A 20,188-nucleotide genomic window follows, 5' to 3' on the forward strand; every position below is an offset into this window, starting at 1 on the left:
TAAAAATGTCATTTGCCCACCTTCATGCCGTTCTAAACCCCTATGACTTTATGGAGCACAAAAAAATGTTTCACAGAGTTGTCAAGATGCTCTGTTACATGCAACAAACGGTATTTATTAGCTGTTTACATTCAAATTATGCCAAATTATGCATATCTAACACACATAAAAAAAAAACGTCACTTCTCTGGAAATTAGATGCAAACTGGATTGTAGATTGTGGCTTTTTTATATAATGTAATGAATTATTTGTGGTTTAGAGTGTGCAGATGAAATGCTCTTGTGAAATTGGTTATTTTATATGAAAATTATGGAAGCTTGTTTCCACCATGGGATAAAAAATAAAAAGATTAGATTAGAGATTAGATTTAGAGATTTGCCTTAACACACTCCTAATTTGCATCTTATTAATAGTTAGTAAGGTAGTATTAAGTTTAGGTATGGGGTAAGATTAAGGGATCTAAAACATGGTCAAGCAAAAAAAAACATCAAAAAAATAATTATACAGTAACTACTAATAAACAGCCAATATGCCAGTAATATGCATGCTAATAAGCAACTAGTTAATAATGATAACTGGTCCTTAAAGGGGTCCCGTTATGCTCTTTTACAAAGTCTTTATTGTTTTTCACATATTTTACATTATTACAACACCTCTCTCCCCAGTCTGGCATGAACGGCTCGAATAGTTCCTGTATAAAATGAAGACCCGCCTTCTGAAATACAAAATGTGCTGTGATTGGTTAGCTGGGCCAGTGTGTGTTGTGATTGGCAGCACTAGGCACCTGGTTGGGAAATGTCATGCCCCTTACTATGACTAAGATCCCTTACAAGCTTCAGTGTAAATATTGTGTCAGTATCAAATCAATTTGAGCATGATTTAAAATCCAGATGATTGTAACCACTCTAAGTTCGTCTTTCTTGGGAAAGCTAGCACGTCTCTGACATAGTGATACTGTATAACACTCGTTGCTCTCTCTAGTGCAGCTCAACCAATTCTCATCCCATTCGTCGGTATTTGTGATATCACAAATCCCGGAAAATATGCGTTGTAGTCCAAACGAGTCGTTCATAGTAGTTTTTGAAAAGTGATTTCTGTTAAATAAAATATCTCCTTTTGAAGTGAACTTTGAGCATTATCAGGAAATCTTACAATTCTGACTTTTTTTCTTGCAATTCTTTTTGTCTTTTTTTTATTTTTTATTCCATTGTGGAAAATATAATTGCAAAATATAAACTCAGAATTCATATTACATATATCCCATGGTAGAAACAAGAAACAAGAAACAAAAAAATGGTACGCTGATTTAAATATGAAGAATGGTATTCAAGTATAAAAGTTCCAGGTCAATCAACCTTTGAGACAATCAACCATCATTAGTGGATCACTGTTGAGCTCTGATTGGCATTTTTTCTTTAATGAATTTTGAATGAATTTTGAAATTAGAACTTTAATTAGTACTTTCATTAACAAGGATGCATTAAATTGATTAAAAGTGACCGTTAAGAAATTTATAATATAACAAAAGATTGCTATTTCAAATAAATGCTGTTCTTTGAACTTTCTATTCATCAAAGAATCCTTAAAAAATGTATCCATTTCCACAAAACTTATTTCACAAAAGATTCTTTCAAAAATATTAAATAATCTTACTGACCCCAAACTTTTAAACAGTAATGTATTTAATAAGCTGACAGATCTATTTCCAAATATAATTAGTGATATTTAAAAGTAATTATCATGTGTGTCTGTTTGCAGCGGATTTGCTGGCCGCAACCCCTGATCTGTCCACAGCGGCGGCGCTATATCGCGGTCCAGTATATGCCCTCCATGACATCTCAGACAAAATCCCCATGACCAGCTCCCCTCTGCTGGAGCCGCTGCCGCTTCCCAACCTCAAGATCAAAGTCTACAACTCCTCTGGCACGGTGACACCTCAGGAGGACGTGACCTCTGACCTCTCTGCCACCCTGTCCCCCAAAGTCACACACTCTCTTCTGGACAGCAACACAATGTCCCTGCGCAATCAAACACTGGCACGCGCACGAGACCCCACGTGTACGGCATTAGGGTCGTTTAATTCCCTGGGAGGTCATCTAATCATACCCAACTCAGGTAAGAATGGACACACACACACACACACACACACACCCCTTATTTATGTATGATTTATGCACAATCACACTCTGGTCCTTGCTGAGTGTCCAACATATTTACAAATCGCTGTGTGATATAATTTATTATGATTAATTGATTGTGTTGATAGTCCTTCATTAGTCTAATTAAGGCGTACGGCTGTAACGGGTTTCAGTAAGATGAGATGGAAATGTCACATTCACAATCTCGCATTCGTGTGATGAGGATGAACACCTTCAGTGACAGTGATGAATGAATCCAGAGGACGGCAGCTAGTAATCCACTTCATAAACTGCAGAAATGACTCATAACACTCCACTGACATTATATGAATCACCATCTATCTATCTTGCTAGCTAGCTAGCTATCATTCTATCGTTCTATCTGTAGTACTGTTGTTCTGGCGTTCTATTCATCATTCTATCATTTTATCTGTCCATCCATCCGTCATTCTATCTATCATTCTATCATTCTCCTTTTCTATATATTGTTCTGTTTGTCATTCTATCTATTGTTGTCTTTCATTCTGGTATTTTATTTTCATTCTTTCTATCATGAAAGTACATTGATCTGAATTTTGAGTCTGAGTCCTAATTAGCCAATACTTGTAATGGCATCACTTTTTTCATGTTGTGCCGAGCGGCCCCCAAAACACTACAACATAACTCACACAAAACATTATGTATGTTCTGGTTGGCTGAGATTTTGTTGCTTCACAACATTTTTGTTTTCAGTAAGGACAGAAAATCAAGTTGATGCTTGAAACTAGCAAAACATAGTTGATGCTTGTCGAAACTAGTCAGCAGGAGGTGGTGCGGTGTGTCTCTGAATCAGTCTCTCCGTAATATGTGTTTCAGGTGTGAGTTTGTTGGTTCCAGCTGGTGCGATTCCTCAAGGTCGTGTCTATGAGATGTTTGTGACCATACAAAGGACTGAGAGCATGAGGTAAAAACAAAACAAAAAACACATATACAACACACAGCCCAAACATAAGCAAGTTATTTTGTAGTTGAATGTTAAAACACATTATGAAACACACATAAAAAAAAAAAAAAAAATTGTTAAAAGTAATGAATATGATAGGGAAAGAAAACTTCAGCAACCTATCCAGCTCTGCATAAACAATATGCATGAATAAAAATGTCAATAAAACAATTTAAAAAAATAAATACATACATTCTGCGGAAGCATCTTAGAAAAGCAATTGTTTTTACCAATGTAAATTTAGGTACTATGTACTTTTAAAGTACTAATATGTACCATTTAGTTACTAATACAGCATGTACAGTACTTTTAAAGTACTAATAGGTATGTTTAAGGTACTAAAATGTACTTTAGGGGTAAATAAGATCCAAAGATGTACTTGGCTTTTGTACTTTAAAGTATAGTACTTTCCCAGTGACAGCACCTTTTGTACCTTTTTTCTGAGAGTGTTGAAATGTAGAGGGTTCAGGTTTGTTCTCTTCATAAATATTTAAATGTTTTAGATGTTCAAACTCTTTGATGTAATTTATTATTAAGTTGAAAATTTTCAAGCAGTTCTGGTTCATTGTGTGTGTGTGGTACTGTACACATCTGCAGTGATTTCAGAGAGAACAGAAGCTGAAAATGGGAAAAGTAGGCAGAAGTCTTAAACGGATAGTTCACCCCAAAATTCAAATTTTGTTATCATTTATTATTTGCCCTCAAGTTGTTCCAGACTCGTATGAGTTTCTTTCTTGTGTGGAACACAAAAGAAGATATTTTGAAGAATGTTGGTATCCAAACAGTTGCTGGTTGCCATTGACTTCCATATTAGGGGAAAAAATGAAATGGAAGTCAATGGCTGCCGACATTCAACTGTTTGGTTACCAACATTCTTCCAAAATATCTTCTTTTGTGTTCCACACAAGAAAGAAACTCATACAAGTTTGGAACAACTTGAGGGTGAGTAAATGACAGAATTTTAATTGTTGAGTGAACTGTCCCTTTAAATGTGTCTGTCTCTCTCAGGCCAGCGGTCAGTGACGGGGAGGCCGTGCTCAGCACTGTGGTCAGCTGCGGTCCCCTCCCGTGGGTGGCCCTGTTGACCCGTCCCGTCAGTCTCACTCTCCACCACTGCGCACACGCCCACTCTGACGACTGGCAAATCATCCTCAAGAGCCACACGCAGCACGTGACCAATGGGAGGTGAGGAATTTGAATATCTGGCTGATCGGGACAGCCAGTGGCTGAATGAAAGCGTGTCAGCAAGAGGAATCAGGTCAGGGAAACTCTGGAGATGAGCCGCTCCATTTCAATAAACTACTTATCCTGCAGAGAGAGGGAAACATGACTGGAAAAAAAATGTAACTATCAGTGAAGGCAGGCAGGGTAAATTGGCATGCTGTGCATGGCAGGGTTCTACAAATAGACAACACAAAATTCAATTATTGCAAGAGTAGAGCGGGAAAAAGGATGGGGCGTATTTATAAGGACGAATCTGTTTCCTTTATCAGGGCCAGGATTCCCTCAGACACACACTCGCATTGTGTGTGCGTGTGTGTGTGTGCAGGAGAGACCAAATGTCCTGAAAAACCTGCTTGTGGGGATATATATCTCATAAAGCCTGTCAAAACCATGCCCAGGTCATATTTCACTCCAAAATATAAGGAAGAAATTCTAATGTACTTTTTTCAAGATATGAAACCTATTTTTAGGGACTTTTAAAAAAGTGTTTTGCATTTTGATGTTATTTTTTTTTAATAATAATAAAACACAAACCCAAAAAAAAAAAATTAACCCAAAAAAAAAAAATAATAAAATAATTATTAAATAATTTGATCAGTATTTTTTACATTCAATATCAAACCAAAAAAAAAATCATACAATACAATCATCATCAAATAAATATTGTACTTACTTCCTATTATATATTTAGATTAAAAAAGAAACATGCGGGAATGTATATTTATTTTATATAAAAATAATGTCAAAAATGCAAGAATTGTTTTATTTAAGAAGTTTATATATATTTAAATAATTAGTTAATATAATATAATATTTAATAATTAATTTAAAAATATATAAAATAGATTATATTTAAATTGTTATTAATAAATGTTTTCTGTGTTTTAATAAATAATCACTGTGTTTTTTGTAGGAAGCACTTTTTTCTATAGGGGCTAAGAAAACAATTTAATTATAATTTATAATTTAACAAAGTTATCTGATTTTAATTAAATAAAAAATAATAATAATAATATTTATTATTATTATTAGATTATTTGATTTTATTATTATTTGTTTATCAGTTTTCTGTTATTCTTTGTTTTTGCTACTTATATGTAAATCACTGCAGTTTTAAAATCCTAGAAAAATTTCCTTGGAAAAGTAAAGTATAACTTAAAAATAATAAGATTAATAATGAAAAAAGAATAATAATTGAAGTCCCACAAGATTCTAAATATATATTCAGATTTGTATGTGTAATGTATGTGTGTGAGATCGTACTGTAACCCTGTACCTGTCGTGATGAGATGCTCATGTAAATAATGTGTGTGTTCTGTGTGCAGGACGTGGTCGTGGTTGGAGAGGAGAACTTCACTACTTCCTGTTACGTTCAGCTGGGGGAGGAGGCGTGTCACATCCTGACCGAGACTCTAGGATCCTACTGTCTGATTGGCCAGAGCGCCTGTCCGTCAGCGGCTAAACGTATCAAACTGGCTGTGTTTGGTCCTGTAGTCACAGCAGGTCTAGATTATCACATCAGAGTGTACTGCCTTGACGACACGCAGGACACGCTCAAAGTGTGTAACAACTGACCAATGTGGCTTTCAAGTATATGTTAAATTCCATGATTCAGTGATTTAATGTATTGCAATACAACATTTAGTATAGTCATTTAAAATCACTTAATATCACAGAATTTTATTATTATTGTTATTATTATTATTATTATTATTATCGAAGCTGTATACTGTATGCACAGTACATGAGTTCTGAATTCTGTGAAAGTTTGCACCAAACTCTTATTTTAAAAGATAATAAGAGCCATTTGAAATGACTATATGTTGAGTGACTATATGTGACCCTGGAGCACAAAAGCAGTCTTAAGTCGCTGGGGTATATTTTTACAAATAGCCAAAAATACATTGTATGTCTCAAAATTTTCCATTTTTCTTTTATGCCAAAAATCATTAGGATATTAAGTAATCTTCATGTTCCATGAAGATATTTTGAAAATTTCCTACTGTAAATATATCAAAACTTAATTTTTGATTATTAATATGCATTGCTAAGAGCTTCATTTAGACAACTTTAAAGGCGATTTTCTCAATATTTAGATTTTTTTGTACCCTCAGATTCCAGATTTTCAAATAGTTGTATCTCAGCCAAATATTGTCCTATCCTAACAAAAAGGAACCTACATCAAAGCTTATTTATTCAGCTTTCAGATTATGTATAAATCTCAGTTTCGAAAAAAAAATTAACACTTAAGACTGGTTCTGTGGTCCAGGGTCACGTATGTTTCTATGTTGTGATTGCATTATAAATGGTGCAGCACAGTTGACTGTTATGAGTTTGTGTGGACAGGAGGTGCTGCAGATAGAAAAACAGATCGGTGGGAAACTGCTGCATGAACCAAAGTCTCTGAACTTCAGTTACAGCAACCACAACCTCAGACTGTCAATACATGACATTCAGTCACAGTGGAAGAGCAAACTACTCACCAAATACCAGGTAAAGACAAAACTCAAATTATTTGAAGAATGTATATGTTTTGAGTTATCGAGATATTCTTAACGTCAAGGCAAGCATTTTTTATTTATAGAGCACATTTAAACACATGTATATACTAAGGTGCTGGACATGGAAACAGTACAGTATGATTCAATAAGATACACCAAAGACAGAAATCTGAAGAAATTTAATACATAACTTTGGGTCAGCTATAGAAAAAGTGCATTTACACTTTAACCAAGAGTATATGTATTAGTGTATTTTTTTACTATTTTAAATAAATATATTTGATTTTAATTTAATATATGTCAAATGTAATATAATTTTATATGACTGATTTTGTATAATTTATTACATATATACAGACTTAATACATATAACAGTATTAATATTTGTAATTTTTAAATTTATTTTAATATTTTAATTTAAGGGATTAAGTAATTTTATATAATATAAAAATATTATAAAGTATTTTAATATTACTTATCTTTATATTATTTATTATTATTCAATATATACAACCTCTAATATTAATATTTTATCATTTTTTAATTTTAATATTTTAATTTAAATGAGTAATTAAATTTAAGATTATTTAATATTACTTAATTTTTGTCATGTAGTAGTAGTAGTAGTAGTAGTAGTACTATTTTTTTTTTTTTTTTGGTTAAAAATATACAGACTGCACTATTAATAATTGTTACTTATTTTAATATTTGTGATAAAGTAATGTAATATTTTATTATTATTCTGAATTATGAAGACGTCAGGTAAAGTGGCTGTGTGTGTGTCCGTGCAGGAGCTGTCTTTCTCTCAGGTGTGGAGTGGATCGGTGCGTCGGCTGCATTGCTCCTTTGCTCTGGAGCGTCAGAGCGTGAGCGTGTGTGAGCTGTGCTGTAAGCTGTGCGTCAGACAGGTGGAGGGAGAAGGTCAGATCTTCCAGCTCTACACCACCCTGAGCGAGGTACAGTAACATGCCCTCTCCTGTCCCGCTCTGATGTCTTTAGGTCCTTGATGTTATCACACACTCGTCTTTAAAACTCTTATGCCTCGATTCCTCTTGCAGATGATGAATTCCATCTCTATTATTTTCAAGCTTGTTGCAATGCTTTCTGAAATAGGGTGACCAGACGTTCCCGTACAGCAGGTTCAAAACAAATACTTTGCAAAAAGGTCCGCCCATACAGTAACCCGCTGGATAGAACCTGGATAGAACCGGAGAGCTATTATTAGCAATTATCAAAAAAAAAAAAATGTTATGCTTTCAAGCCTATTCGTGTTAAATTAAAAGTAATAATGTTTGTATGTGCATTACAACTAAGCCTGAATAGGGTTTTGTCAGCAGTTTTAAACAAAAATATAATTGAAATCGCATTTGTGATTGCCTGTGAATTAAAAACTAGGGACAGAATGTTTTTGTATGTCTTTGTTTTTTAATTGTTGTTGGTTCCATATACTGATATTATAATTATTAATTATAATGTTGTTTGAGGATGAAACTGACCTTATTTTAAAATATTTTTAAAAATTAACCAAACATCACACTATGAGAAACAGCAAATAGTAACTATTGCAAATAGCTACAGATCAAAATTATGAATTTACAAAAACTAAATAAATATGAGAACCTATGATGAATAAAACAGTACTTAGCAGATATTTGTCCTTTTTTACAGTATTTTACATTTTCATTTTCACAAACTGGGTGTAAACTAATTACAACCTTTCAAATATTGTATTATGTTTATACTTTTGGAAATATATCTTTAATATAATTCCTAATTATGTTTATATTTCTTTTGCCTAAAATGAAAAATAATAAACCTAATTAAGCCTAATTAAATGTAAGAGTAATTTCCAAGCACAAAAAAAGAAGAAGAAATAAAATAAATAAATAAATAAAATAAAAGTTACAACAGTTGTAATGTCTGTATTCAGCATAATCAGTTTGTGAAAATTAATATATTAAACACAATTACGAACATAAAATATTACAAATATCTGTCAAATATAAAAATATCTGGGTTTTATTTTTAGATAATATTTTGTTATAATGTAACATTGCTTTGAACTGCTTGCTATTTACCATGATTACTATTAACTTTTTTCATAGTGTAATTTTGGTGAATGGTATTAAAACTAGATCAAAATCATAAAAAAATCATTATAATAAAACTTAACATCATCATAATTATACTAATAGTACAGGGAACCCCAACAATTAAAAAACAAAAACATTCAAAGATGTATTCACCCAGTGTTTTTTTTTTTTTTTTTAATTCAAAGGGGAAAAAAAGATGGATATTTCAATTACATTTTGACCACTCAAATAGGAAATATCCCTGGTTTCCATTTCAGAAATCTGGGATTGATATTCTGATAACTGTGTAATGCTGTCTAGTAGCAGCTCAGTGTTTGTAACGGCTCCATGCGCTCCATCAACTGTCTTCCTTCCTTTCCCATGCGTTTGCGTCTCTGGAGAAGAGCTGTTTCTGTTTAATCTGTCTGAAGGCTGTGAGAAGAGCTTCAGCTACTCTTAACACTCTCACGCGTCTGTCTATACATCACAAAGAGTTTTCATCAAGCCTCTGTGTTTTTCTCTCTCCGGCGCTCCTGGGCTTTAATCAGTGTGTCTAATTAAGAACAGCACAGATTCGTTAACATTATAGATGGATGCATTGCGATGAATTGAGTCCTTCTGGGCTGTGAAGCGTGTCTGACTGACTGATGTTTGGCCTCTTCAGGGACTGTTTCCAATGCACTTGTAATTTCAAACTAGTAAAAATAGATTGAGTGCATTTATTGATCAAAGATGCACATTTTGATACACTTGTACAATGATGTTTAATGGAGAAGATTCTGTAGAGCTTTGGTTTTCATCAGACGTTTTGGTCTGTTGTAGCTTTGCACTTAATTTTGTTCTTAATTTAAATTTTCAGGAGAAATTAGAAGAAGAAGAAGAAGAAAAGGAATTAAAAAAGAATTTTAAAACCTGGTTTCAGTAATCCAGTTGTCTTATGTCATTTGCTCCAGTGGCTCATCATTTAATTGAATTTTTTTGTGTGATATTATACACTACTGTTCAAAAGTTTGTGGTCAGTATATATATATATATATATATATATATATATATATATACACATATACATACTTTTTGGTTTCATTTTTAGTTTTAATAATTAAATAACTTACTTTTTTTGTAATTAGTTGCCATGGCAACATTTTTAATTTTCATAGTATTTACACTTTATTTACACTTTATTTTTATTTTAGCTTTATTTTCAATTAATTTTTCATTATTATCACTTTATGTTAACATTAACAACATTTATTCTGGGTGGTTGCTAGGGTGTTATGTGTGGTTGCTAAGGTGTTGAGGTAGGTTGTTAGGATGTTTTGGGTGTTTTTAAGTTTTCGTTTTAATTTTTATTCAACATTTCTAAGACTCGAATACCTTGAGCACAGCTATGGCATTATGACACTTGCTCCCTCTATAGGACCAGCGAGTAGTCGAGTCAAGTCAAGCTTAAAGGGATACTCCACCCCAGAATGAAAATTTTGTCATTAATCACTTACCCCCATGTCGTTCCAAACCCGTAAAAGCTTCGTTCGTCTTCGGAACACAATTTAAGATATTTTGGATGAAAACCGGGAGGCCTGTGACTGTCCCATAGACTGCCAAGTAAATAACAATTTCAAGGTCCATAAAAGGTATGAAAGTCGTCGTCAGAATACTCCATCTGCCATCAGACGTTCAATCTGGGTTATATGAAGAGAGGGGAACACTTTTTGTAAGTGAAGAAAACAAAAATAACGACTTTATTCAACAATTCCTTTGTCAACAGTCTCCTCTGTGTCTCCTCATATCACCGTATGCTGTGTATGCTCTTCTGTGTCATCCGCGCCACAAGGATGCGCTGTTTTCTTTCAAATCAAAGCTTAATACACGTAGACCCAGATTGCACATATGATGGCAGATGGAGCATTCTGACAAAGACTTTCATACCTTTTATGGAGCTTGACACTGTTATTTACTTGGCAGTCACAGGTCTCCCAGTTTTCATCCAAAATATCTTAAATTGTGTTCCGAAGACGAACGAAGCGTTTACGGTTTGGAACGACATGGGGGTAAGTGATTAATGACAAAATTTTCATTTTGGGGTGGAGTATCCCTTTGAAGCGTCATGGCAGAGCATTAAAGTCGACTAGTCTGTGCAACCCGTGCTTTACTGTTACTTTTAAACAATTTCATGCATCATTTGAATTTTGTGTTTTGTGGAAAATTTTATATTCTGTGTCACTCAAATGCAAAGCAGCTGTATTTATTTCACTGCCCCCGCTTCTGTTCTTATAGATGTACAAAAGCAGAGGCTTTTATTTGGTGCTGTTGCTTTTTACAAGTAATATCACCAATGAGTGTGATTTAATTAAACCACCTCCTCCACACACACACACACACACACACACACACACACACACACACACACACACACTCACACTCACACACACAGTTGAGATTTCAGCTGGGATTTTAATGCATTGGAAATGTCAGTCGATATTATTTCCGAGAAGCAGAGTGTATCTCCAGCAGTGAAAGAGCCCTGATTCAGTGAGAACATTTATTTCTAAATGCCGTAAAAGCAGTGGAGTTCTACGGGGGACTGAGATGCATGATGCTTTTATACATATGAAGATACATATGAGCAGCTTTAAAATGAAGCACAAGTTATAGCAAGACGTGTCACAGTGATCAGTAGAACTATGTGTTGTTGATCTCGGTTTATAATGTTTATTAACCCCTTACAACCTGAAAACATTTCACAACTAATACACACCTAAAAACCAAAATTAAAAAACAAAAGACAAAAAATACAAAAAAAACAAAAACAAAGTAGCATCAAATTCATGGTCTCATGTAATAGAAAACCTTTTAAATGCAAAAAAAAAAAAAAAAAATAAGATTTTGGGGGCTCTTATGTTACGACACTGCTGAGGAAACCTAAGAAAAATTTATGCAATTTATGTTGTTATTATTCATGTTTGACATGATGATTATCGCACTAGGCATGAAATCAAATGTGGGCTTGTTCACAATCATGACAACTGCATCTGGGCCAAATTTTGTGTTGATATCTCAAGCAATACAAAGTTATGGCATTTGGAACCATAGTCACAAATCAGAAATAACTACTGTATGTACAACAGAAGTAAAAATTAATTTGTTTTGTGTGTGTGTGTGTGTGTGTGTGTGTGTGTGTGTGTGTGTGTGTGTGTGTGTGTGTGTGTGTGTGTGTGTTTCTGCAGGACGTCCAGAGCATCGACACGTCTCTGATGGATCCAGGCAGCAGTATCACGGTTCTAACAGGTCCGAGTGCATTCAGGATCCCGGTCAGCATCAGAAGCAAACTGTGCAGCAGCCTGGACATCCCACACACACGCGGAAATGACTGGAGAATACTGGCACACAAACTCAACCTGGACAGGTGACGTTTACACACATCAACACTGCACGCACATGCATTCACACACACAATCATTTAGTTTCCATTGAGTTTGAAAGTGATTAGATGCCATATTGTCTCTAAAATTGTATAAATCTCTTATTCTCACAAAGGCTGCATTTATCAAAAATCAAAAATACCTCAGTAATAATGTAAAAAAAAATAATAAAATAATAATATGATTTAAAATACTTATTTTCTATTGTAATATATTGTAAAATGTAATTTATTCCTGTGATGTAAAGCTGAATTTTCAGCATCATTACTCCAGTCTTCAGTGTCACATGATCTTCAGAAATCAGTATAATATGCCGATTTGCTGCTCAGAAAACATTTCTGATTATTAACAATGTTGAAAACATTTGTTCCGTTTAATATTTTTGTTGAAACCATGCAAAATTTAATGTATCCTTGATGAATAAAAGTATAATAATAAATAATTAACAATAATAAATAATTAAATAAATATTATAAAATATTTTTTCTCTCTAATTTGACCATTTTACTGTCTAAAATATTAATTTTGTGCTGAAAAGGTTTTAATGACTGAATTTGATTGAATGTGAAAGTGTAGCTTAGAGCTGGAATTTATGCTTAATTATTTATTTTGGACCCTGCAATACATAAGGGAAACAGCATATTATATCATGCTCCTAGGTTTCTGTTTTAAATAAATAAATAATAAATGCAAATAAATAAATAAATATACCATCTACTCCCCCTGCAAAACTGCGAGCTATGCACTTTTTATTTGAAACTTTTATAATATAATATAATATAATATAATATAATATAATATAATATAATATAATATAATATAATATAATATAATATAATATAATATAATATAATATAATATAATATAATATAATTCTCATTGTTCATAATATAAGTAACTTTCAGCTGTTGTTATTGGTCAGTATTTTTTATATAAATGCTATACAAAATTAAACAAAGTGTTAAATTCATTAAGTAAGATATGCCATCTACTCCCACTTCAAGTTTATAATATAATATTTCTATTTAATTTTAATAATTTTAGTACTTTCTTTTTATTTTTTATTTTTTAGATAGTTGCCTAGAAAACATTTTTAATTTTAATAATAATTTTATTTTATTTCAACTTTATTTCAGTGAATGGAAATATGTTTAATTGTGGTGCGGGTAATTTTTAATAATATAATATAATATAATGCTCATTGACCATAAAATGTGTAATTTTCAGCTATCATTATTTTGGTCAACATTTTAGCGGATCTGCTGAGACTGCAGTGTAGTGTTTATTTTAAAAGTGATAGAAGAGAAACTAATCTGCTCTAAAAGTATATCTCACAGGAGAGTTTGAAGACAATTAACGGTGTAAAAACAGCAGGCGAGCTAAAGAGACATTTCCTTTTGTTCTTTTCGGTCCGCCTGGAGAGTTGAAGAGATATATTCACCCTCTTGAACATTAACTTTTTAAAATAGCAGTGTTTCTGTGTGCCTCCACAATTCACGCAATTAGAGGAAAAACCCAAAAAAGCGAGGGACCCCTATGGTTTGAGTTCTTGTTTAGGTGGTACTGCAGGACGGTTAAAGTACAAGAGATCTCATTTGAAACGAGAAAGAGTTTAGGATGGAAAGCTCGCTGTTCACCTCTGAGGACCAACAGGAGCGAAAGAGGCAGAAGACGAGAGAGTTTGAGTTCACAGGAAACAGCAAGCAGAGATATAAAGCGAGGAAGATCCTGGGGGGGGAAAGATGTTAAAAGTGAATAGTTCTTCATCAGTCATAGCTTCTCCATTCAACTTTCAAGATTCAAGATTACAGGAGCCTTGATACACACAGGATCTGTAGGACTGGCTGATGTTATACACCATATGATGGTGGAAGTGTGTACTGTACATATATTTGCTTTACATACAGTACATGTGAGAATGATGGGAAAACATGAAGTAACGCAAAAATACAAAGCAAAGAACATGTTATAAGGATGCAGCACCTTATTCAGTTGTATATAGACAGCTGTGCATATTGGCTATTTTCTTATTTTTATTGAATGATTTAATCAAACTAATTGCAATTATTTGTAGGTATCAATATATACTGAGAAAAGACCCCAAATAAAGATGAATACATTACATAACATAAGACATGACATTATTGTGGATGATGAGTAAATCTTTTAATAGATAAAACGGATGTATTTTCTTTTTGTATTTTTTAGCCTATATGACATTTATTGTCATTTTATTATTATTATTATTATTATTATTATTATTAGTGTTATTATTAGTGTTATTAATAATATAAATTTATATGGATTGGTGCTGTAATTTTATTAAGTATTATTATAATTGTTGTTGTTTTTTTATTTTCACACTGTCACAGTATTATTGCAATAGTAATATATTGCCTTATGGATTTAATTTGTATTATTTAAATATTATTAAAATTTTATTATTTGAAATAAAAATAATATTTTGAATAATAATAATAATAATAATAATAATAGTTATTATTATTATTATTGTTGTTGTTGTTATTATTATTATTATTATTATTATTATTATTATTTTGTTGTTATTACTATTTTACTATGCAATAGTAATATTTTTGATTATTTTTATGATTTAAATACTAAACTTTAAATAATATTATGAATAATAATGTCATTATTATTCATTATTATTATTTAAAGTTTAGTATTTAGTATTAAAAGTTTAGTATTAATATTAGTAACAACTAATAACAATAATAATTATTATTATATTATTATTATTATTATATTTTTTTATTTACTGTGCAATAGTAATATATTTTTTATTATTTCATGTTTATGATTTAAATACACTTTTAATAATTATAGTAGTAATAATAACAATATTAAGTATTTTTATTAGTATTATAAAAATTTACTATATTATTATAACATGCTTGTTAAAATGGTTTTAGAAAAAATATATATTTCCAATTCACACATAATCATATTTTAGAAAAAATATATATTTCCATGTCACCCATAGGCATATCACATTTTTATTGCATTATTTTTAAAGAAATAATCTTAATATAATGCATCAAATTAAAAAAAGAGATAAATAATCAAATCAGGTTTCTCTGCATTATGCAAAAAAAAAAAAAAAAAAAAAAAAAACATTAGAATAGAATAAAAAATGTTAAATTTCCAAGACAAATAACTACATGGTGATATATTGTGGTCCTGCCACCCGCCTCTAAGCGTCTGATTCCTCTCACCTGCCCTACAGGTATCTGAACTACTTTGCGACTAAGACGAGTCCCACCGGAGTGATTCTGGACCTGTGGGAAGCTCAACACTTCCCACACGGAAACCTCAACCAGCTCGCCACTGTCTTGGAGGAGATGGGTCGTCATGACAACAGCATCGCCGCCATGGCCAAAGAACAATGACCTTCACTTTGGCGGTAATAACGCTGCTTACGATGATGTCCAGCTTAAGTTGTGTTGCCACACGTTCAAAACAATGATCAAAAACCAAGACGCCGTGTGCAGCATCTTATTCAGTTTCCATGGAAACATGCGCCACTGCTGTCCATGTACGTGGATTCCGCCTATTTGGGGTTAAAGGTGAAGCAGGAACAGGGTCGAGACACTTCAGGCTCGTACTAGACAACCAAAACACACCCAAACCCTCCTAGTTTGCACGCGCAGGGTCCCGACAGCTGAAATCTCCCACTTTATCATCCTTTAGTCATCATTTTTACTGAATTTTGTGGTGCCATCTAGTGGTTGCAGAAACAACAAACCCTTCATGTAATATAATATTTTGAGACATGAATACAGTATTTAGTGTGAGTACCTTAAAGTGGCCTTTAAAATCCAGTTACCATTCAGATCCAATTTGAATTGTATTATTTTTGTAATGCAGGTATCTGAAGACATAAGTACAGTAAATATGTTTTTTTGTTGAACAAAAGTGCATGTGAGCACTTGCCAGGGATCGAAGAATAATATCAAAGTTTTTTTTTTATTTTTTTTTTTTTTTTTTCTTGAATGCAATGTTTCATCACACTGTAATAATGATGATCTTTACTGGCCGGACTTTTGCACCATCTGATGAATTCACTGTTCTGCATGGGCTGTTTCTATTGTGCATCATCAGTGTTTCATGTCAACATTTACACATCTCGCTCTACTAGATGCTTTATTTTAACAAGAGTAAATTTACCCCTCACAAAAACTTGCCATAGTGACTACAGTTTCTGTCAAAATGTGATAGATACTGCAGTTATTGTTACTACTGGCATATTGCAATGAATTAATATAATTCTATAAATCTTTAATTATTTTTTTTAATGCCAGTGAAGTCTAATATCAAGTTATTGCAGTAAGGTTAACAATCACAGCTTTAAGGTTACCCTACAATTTTTCTACCAAAGTAAGCATTCTATGGTTTAACGTTTGAAAACCAAGAAATTAAGACAGACATAAATATTGGTCATTTTGTTTTTGTTATGTAAATTATAATTATTATTATCATTTTCATTTTTTTTTTTTTTCATTTTTTTTTTTTTTACAATTTACAGTGATGATGTATTATTGCAAAAGTAATATATTGACCTATTGATTAAACTTTTTATGATTTAAATAATAAAATACAAATTGAATAATTAATTATTGTACGTTATTATTATTATTATTATTATTCAAAATCAATCAATTAATATTCAAAATTTTATTTCTATTTCATTATTTAAATTAGATTTTTTATTTAATAAAATTTTGAATATTATTTATATTAATATATAATTTAAAAATAATTAATTATCATTATTATTATTATTATGACTAGTTTTCACAATTATGTATTTAATTTTACTATTTATCATTAATAAAATTAATAATAATGACTAGTTTTTATTATTATTATTTTTTTACTGTGCAATAATATTATTGCAGTTATTTTAAAAAGTAATTATTGCACATTATTTTAACCAGAGTAAATGTATCCCTTACAAAAACGTACCATGGTATTGTACTAATATTGTGGAATGTTGTAATGAATTAATATAATTCCATTCAGAATCCTTTCATTTTAAGTTTAATTGAAGTAATAGTAACTAGTAACTTTTGGTGGAAGCTGTGGTTATGGTGAATTATTATAAGGGGTTGAGCACTCATACTGTGTCCTAACCAGTGTCCAGTGATAGGTTATTTTTCTGTCCAGACACAAAGAGAAAATATTGTACAATATGACACAATCACAACCAATCAGAACATATTATATATTTAATATAAAGATTGTTGGCTACCAAGTGTTATAAGACAGAAATAGAAACTAAGCGACCAACAAAATGACCTGTTAGTTGCAGAAGCTGGTTAAGTCAAACCTCAGATTTGATTGGTTTGATTGGGTTTGAGTCAGAGCTACAGGTCTGAAGTTCTCCTATCAGTTCTACTAGTATTGTGGAATAAATTAATCTGGAAAATATTAAAGATGTCACTCCTGTCCTGTGTGACTCTTCATCCAGACACTAGAAATAAGATCTCTGAACAGTGAACATTAGGAAAAAAAAAATCACATGAAAGATGTCAGGAGTTTTACTTACAAATATCCAGAAACACGAATGAAACATTTCTATGGAATATATTTGCTTGTTTTTTGTAGCGAGTTTATCAGAACATTTTTACATGCACATTAACTTGTAACATTTAGGAAAGTAATGTCTTGGGGAAAAGAGGGCTTGGTGATGAAGCAATGTTTTTTCAGAGGTGGGGCAAGTTATTATATTCTGATGCAAGATTATGAGAACCTTTTAAAATATTTATACTGATGAATCGTTCACTATGGTATGGAAGTCCATTTCTACCACCTAAGAAAAAATCATGCTTTGATAAATCATAATTATGACATAAAACTTCAAAATTTTCACATTAAGTCTCAATTATGAGATAATTACTCATTTGAACTAATGACATAAAAAGACAAAACTGTGACAAACATTTGAAATTATAAACTAAAAAGTCAAAATTATGAGATAAAAACTGTCATAATTATGACAAAAGTTTGACTTATTATATTTATTATATTTTGATTTGTTATGATTTCGACTTTGTCAAAACTATTACATAGTATCTCATAAATTTTTACGTCAATTTTGATTTACCTTAAGTTCAACATGTCATTATAAATTAAAATTTAGATTTATTGTAATCTTTGTTATACTGACAGTTTGTCATAACTTGTCATAATAAATTAGTGTCTCAATTTTTACTTTTTGTCAATTTTAACTCAATCTCATTATGACATAATTTAGATAACAGAATTTCAAATTTTTCATTATGACATTTTGTCAGTTTCATTTTTTTTTTTCACGTTTTTCTCAGACTTTTTTGTCAAGTTAAATTGGTCATTATTTCAACTGTCATAATGATTTTGACTTGTGAAAATGTTGACTTTTGTCGTATTATGACTTATTATCTCGTAATTTTGTCTTTTTGTCATAATGACTTGTATCTCATAATTTAGAAGTTTTTACATTATAGACTATCTCATACATAAAATTTACTTTTGTCTTGGTTAGGTTCATAAATCTTTTACTTGTGAAAATGTTGACTTTTGTTATATTATTACTTAGTATCTCATAATTTTGACTTTTGTCACAATTACTTAGTATCGCATAATTTTGACATTGTAAACTTTAAATGGTCATAATTTCAACTTCAATTTCAACTTCAATTCAATCTCTCATGATTTATAATTTAGATGACAAAATGTAAACTTTTTTGTTATAACACTGTCAATTTTTTGTACTTTTATTTTCAGTTTTAACTTTTTCTCAGACTTTCTGTCAATTTCAGTTGGTCATAAATTAGATTTTTATTTTTTTTTGGAATGATTTTAGTGTGATTATTCTGAACACAAACTCTTAACTCAAAAATTATTTTAGTGTGATTATTCTGACTTTTTGTCACAATGGCTTATCTCATAATTTCTTTTAACTTTTTGTCAATTTTGACTTGTAATTTTATAATTATGGCTGTTTAATTTAAATTTGCCATTTTAACTTTTGTTATGATGACATACATTTTTACATTTTTTTTTTTTTTTTTTATATATTATATATATGTTTATATTTTTTTTTTTTTTTTTTTTTACTTGTGCAGTATGTGGCAGAAATGGGTTTCCATACCATAAGGAAGATGCATTAAGAAAATAAACAGGGTCGGTTTGATTTCATGTCAGCTCAAAAATTAAAATTCCCATTTGCTGGAAATAATGTAACAGAAGTCTTAAACAAGACCTAAAGTTAAAGTGTGTTTACAGCCAGAACAGACAGTTTACAGGTAATGATGGTCTATGCAACTGGAGACTGCGTACTTTATGCATAAATGTTTTTGCATAAATCCATCACAGTCGATGCGAGTGTTGGTGTGCTTATAAATGTGAAACACAGGGCTCATTATATGTGATCTGTCTGCAGTTTCACTGCCTGCAGCCGCTGCCACCCCACCAACATGAAAAAGCCTTCAACCAACTGCCATTTCCCACAATCCAAATGAGGAGAGGATCTGTGCGGAAAATAAATGCCAAATTAACAAGCAAAACAAGATAACAGAAAAGCCCTTCTGTAAGGTTGACGAGCAGCAGTGCATTGAGTGTTTCTGTCTGGTGTTAATAATGTGCCAACTATGCAATGTTTGAACAGTGATGTGCATCGTTATGACTCGTGTGTACAGAGAGAATTTAATACATAGAATAAAGCTTCATTTAAAATAAAAAACAAAAAAAACCTATGTATGCGGTCAGTTTCTGTATAAAATGTATGTAAAGGATTTTTTAAATAAATTCTATTTTTAATCAATACTGACAGTGGCCTTATGTTGT

General features: G+C 31.6%; 1 protein-coding gene across 1 annotated transcript in view; it reads left to right on the top strand.

The window, feature by feature from the left end:
* Positions 1–16,906, top strand: part of LOC109089795 (netrin receptor UNC5C-like) — a 100,531-nt gene extending 83,625 nt beyond the window's left edge. The window contains 9 exon segments of the mRNA XM_042757253.1: positions 1,760–2,116; positions 2,995–3,082; positions 4,130–4,289; positions 4,292–4,306; positions 5,671–5,904; positions 6,692–6,838; positions 7,638–7,802; positions 12,143–12,321; positions 15,588–16,906. Coding sequence (XP_042613187.1) covers positions 1,760–2,116; positions 2,995–3,082; positions 4,130–4,289; positions 4,292–4,306; positions 5,671–5,904; positions 6,692–6,838; positions 7,638–7,802; positions 12,143–12,321; positions 15,588–15,750 — 1,508 coding nt within the window. The 3' untranslated portion in view covers positions 15,751–16,906.
* The last annotated feature ends 3,282 nt before the right edge of the window (positions 16,907–20,188 follow it).

Source organism: Cyprinus carpio, chromosome A5 (assembly GCF_018340385.1).
Source record: "Cyprinus carpio isolate SPL01 chromosome A5, ASM1834038v1, whole genome shotgun sequence".
NCBI classification, from domain to species: Eukaryota; Metazoa; Chordata; class Actinopteri; order Cypriniformes; family Cyprinidae; genus Cyprinus; species Cyprinus carpio.